Here is a 4212-nt window from a genome sequence, read left to right on the forward strand (position 1 = left end):
GGGGCCAGAGCTGGGCTTGGGGACAGAGGGTGTCTGCCAGCCCTGCCGCCTGGGCCTGGGTCTGCTGGCACTGGGTGCTGGCAGCCGCCAGGTCCCATCCTGCTTGTGTTCTGCAGGCGCTGACCCCTCTCCTCAGGCACCGCAGCAGTGGCTGCGGGTGCTGCCCTTCTTCCCATGCCTCGCAGTCCCTCCTGCTTTTCTGCCCAGGTCTGACCGGGGCAGAGACCCACTGGGACCTGCCTGTCCTGCACAGGGAGCCCAGCTCTGAAGTTCGGCGCTCCTGACTTCTCAGGGAGCCGTACGCCCATTCCCCCATTGCAGGATCACCGCCCCCCGGGAGGGTGCTGCCCAAAAGCCCAGCCTTCACGGAGAGGGAACACAGGCCTGTGCTCACGGGGAGGGCACAGAAAGAAGCAGACTCTACCCTGGGGTGGCATCTGCCTCCCTTCAGGGCCACAAGGACTTCATGAGTCCAGCCAGGACTTGAGCAGTGCTGCTGCTGCTGCTGCTGGCACGGGCACCAGCTCCCAGGGCACAGCAGCACTTTCTCTCCTTCCAGATGCTGCTGCCCTTCATCAACATCAAGCACCCAGCTGTGTGTGAACGGGCCGTGGCAAGGATCGCAAAGCTGGCCGATTTGATGGCCAGCTCTTCCTCAGTGCAGGTAGGGAGGCAGGCACCCTCCAGCCAGGCTGTCTCCCATTCCCTGCCCACCGTGGGCAGCAGCCTGCGGCTCAAATGCCTGAGGCATTCAGCACGGCTCTGCCCTGGGCAAGGGTCTCGGCTTCTCTTTTTCCCATGTTTTTTCCTCCCCAGTGCCCTTTCTGCCAGCAGCCATCTTGGCCCCCAGTCCTGTGCAGGTCAGCACTGCCCAAGGAGCATGGCGGGAGGCCAGGCCTGGCAGCTCTCCCTGCCCGGCTGCCCAGCTCGCTGCTCTGGGAGGGCCCTGCACAACTCCGACCCTCCAGGATCCTTCCCTGGGGCAGTCTCAGGTTCGGAGCTTTTGTTGCGCTGCTGCCCCTCAGCCCTTCTACCTGTCCTGCCTCCCTTGCCCAGGTCTGGAGCTTGCTTGGACACGACCACAGCTCTTCCCACCATGACATCAGCAAGGACTGCTTGCTGGGACAGCTGCTGGGACGTCTCATTGTTTGCTGGACTAGCAAGATCTGGGCGATCCAGCAGGAGGCTTTGGTTGCTCTTCATCACCTCTCCATATTCATCCAGCACCAAAAATGTAAGAGAAGCTCTGTGGGCTTCATCCCTCCACACACAGACGTCTCCTCATAGTCCTGCTTGTTTCCCCAAGTATTGTAGTGGATTCTTTTTGTGCTTGCTGGAGGCTGTCCAGGGCAGCCTGCCCTCTTCCCTCACCTCCTTTGCCCGTCACAGCTGCTTCCCGCAGCATCCCAGCTATTGTTTTGCTGCAGAAGCCGAGTGCTCACCACAAGTCCGGCACTGCTCTTTGCTGCTCTCCTTCCCACTCTTCTCAGGGCCTCTCAGAACCCAGCAGTTCCATGGTCCCCATAGCCAAAGCTGTCACTGATGGTAATCAGTGCTGTGTCCTAATGACTCTTCCGTGATCCCCTCATGTTTAGGCATGACGTCACCTCAACCAGACAATTGTCATGATCATCCAGAGCATCCCCAGGCTGGAGGGAAGAGGGAAGCAGGGAAACCCTCCTGTCTTTCTCTGTGCAGCACGATTAGCATGGCAAAGGTAATGAGCTTCTTCCTTGCTGGGCCTCTTGTCTGGGGCATCAGAACGAGACTGGTGCAAGCAAAGGGATCCAGAACCAGCGGGCTTGGCATGACCTCACTGTCCCTGGTCAGAGGGTTGCTGCTGTTCTGGAGCAGGGACTTCAGAGGGCTGCACTCCAGGGTCCCTCCTCTCTCACCTAGGGACCTCTCTTCTTATCCTCTACTCCGCAACGACTGCAGCCCCTGCTGCCAGCTTTCCCGTGGGTCCTCTCGCCAGAGCTGCTCTCACTGCCCAGCTGAGCAGCACTATCAGGGCACTCAGTGTAACACGTCTTCCCCGCCTTCCTCCTTCCTGCAGGCATTTGAGGAATACCTCCACCCTGCTGATAAGACAGTCATCATCCTCAGGGCCATACAGGCCATGAGAGACTCATGCGTATGTGACAAGGAAGAGTTGATCAGCGTCCTGAACGTGGCCATGACAGAACCTGCCTCCTGGCTGACAGAGGTAAGCAGCCTGTGGCTGCCCTGTCCTCCAGTCCTTCCAGGCACTGTTCCTCCCTACATCCCATCTCCCCTCACCCAGGTGCTTCAGGCACCTTGAAGCCATTTCATGCCAGTAGAGTAGGATGGGAAGGGCAGCTGTTTCAGCAGCAGCTGAGGAAATGGCTGCAGTCTGGTGGCAGCACCACCCTCACCCGTGTGCTCTCCAGGTGCGGATCATCACGCGCTGCATCTATAACAACTTGCAGCACATCAGCGCAGCATCAGCCCGGTGCAGCCTGAAGTCGCTGTTTCTAAGCATGGCACAGCAGAAGCCCAGGGAGATGATCTTGAGCCTTATAGATATCTCTCCAGCATGTAACAGGTACTGACCCCCACAGCCCTTGTGGGTTTGTTCCATGTGGGGAGAGGGACGTGGAGGCCCACAGAAAACTGCAGGACACCCCTGAGGAGCTGGGCCCTGTACCCCATCACTCTCTCCTGCCCTGCTGGGTTGGCCAGGCCTGCAGTAGCCAAAGCTGTCCAAGCCAGACCCGAGGCCTGCCACGAGTTTCCTCCCTGCCCCACAGGGAACAGTTTCAGCCCCCTCCTGCCTGCCCCATCTGGGACCTGGGCACTCCCAGTGAGGGGTCAGGAAGGGCCAGGGCTGCAGCACAGCCTGGCTGCTGCAGGGCTGGCCCAGGCACCGTGTGGTGGCCAAGGCAGCCCTGCTGACAGTGTTCTCTTTCAGCAAAGTTGCTCAGGCCATGTGGGAAGCGCTGCTGTCCCAGCCCCTCATCTTGGTGAAGGTCTTGAGGGAGCTGAGAAGGAACCTCCAGCACCTGCAGTTACGTATCAGACACGGATTCTGCAGAGTGAAGTTCTGTATCCGGCTCTTGGCTGTGAGTAACCAGACCAGTCCTTGCTCATACTCAGGGCTGTGCCTGCCTCTCCAGAAACACAGGCACAGCCCTCTTCCCTGCCATCTGCCCCCAAACAGTCACCTCCTCTGGGAAACAGGGATGCAGCCCGTTAGGGCCAGCCCAGCGCCAGGTTCCCCTGTGCCAGCCACACAGGGCCATGCCACGCTGCTTGGGTGCGGGTGCACAAAGTTCCTGTCAGTGCTCTGCTTACACCAGCAGAGCCGGCACAGACAAGAGTGTGGTGTGCGGCTGGTGTCCCCCAGCACGGGCTCTCTGTCCCCGGTGCCCTTGTCCTGAGCTGCCAGCGGGACCCAGGAGCTGCACAGTGCCGGGAGCCCTGCAGGCTCGGCCGGTCCCTCACTGCCATCTTTGTTTCAGCTCCTGGCCTGCAGCGATGTGACACCAGAGGAATTCGCTGGGGTGTACAACAGGGAGAAGTTCCCGTGGTGTCAAAATGTGGTGCTGTTCTCGCTGACGCTCACAGGCCTCATCACGTTGTCACAGTCACCTGACACGGTGAGCAGGGCATAGGCAAGGGAAGCCGTGTTGGCCTCCTGGGGCTGGGCAGTGGGTAACGCGGCGGCTTGACCAGGGCTGGGAATCGGGAGCTGGGGTCACGGCACCAAATGCCCTCAACGTCCAGTCACAGGCCCCGATCCCCTCAGTGCACCATGGGGATGGCCTGCCAGGAGGCTGCTGCAGGGATTCCTGTGCCACTGCCCAGTCAGTCAGGCAGGAGTCTGGTGCTTAAATGCCAGAACATTTTGGCCTGGGTGGTCCTTCGCCACTTAACATACAAGGAATTCTGTGCTTTGTACAGGCAAAGAAAATACTGGTCCTGCTGCCAGATTTGATATACATGCTGCAGACAGCCCACAGTAAGAACAGAAAGAAGATGCTGCTCATTTTCAGAAATGTGATGGGTCATTTGAAGAAGAAGGACAGCTCCACTGCTCTGCAGCTGGCCGAGAATCTCCCGCAACTGTTTGATGATGTAAGGCTGCTATGGAAGCCTGATCCTCACTGATGGGCCCTTTGCAAGGACAAGTGCCTGTTAGCAGAGCCTGGTGGCAGCACTTCCATGGGGCTGTGCCCCTCCTCATGCCCC

The 4212-nt window shown here is 59.4% G+C and overlaps 1 protein-coding gene across 1 annotated transcript; it reads left to right on the plus strand.

Annotated features, from left to right (window-relative positions):
* Window positions 1–503: 503 nt before the first annotated feature.
* LOC133278202 (uncharacterized) lies at window positions 504–3635 on the plus strand. The gene is made up of 6 exons (XM_061470730.1): window positions 504–664; window positions 1057–1234; window positions 1596–2206; window positions 2412–2566; window positions 2933–3083; window positions 3483–3635. Exons 1-6 carry the CDS (start codon window positions 560–562, stop codon window positions 3633–3635), a joined length of 1353 nt encoding a protein of 450 aa, XP_061326714.1. The 5' UTR covers window positions 504–559.
* Window positions 3636–4212: the final 577 nt, after the last annotated feature.

The sequence above is a fragment of the Pezoporus flaviventris genome, unplaced genomic scaffold, assembly GCF_033815535.1.
Source record: "Pezoporus flaviventris isolate CSIRO_AGI_PZ_B2104156 unplaced genomic scaffold, CSIRO_AGI_Pfla_v1 ptg000063l, whole genome shotgun sequence".
NCBI lineage: Eukaryota > Metazoa > Chordata > Aves > Psittaciformes > Psittacidae > Pezoporus > Pezoporus flaviventris.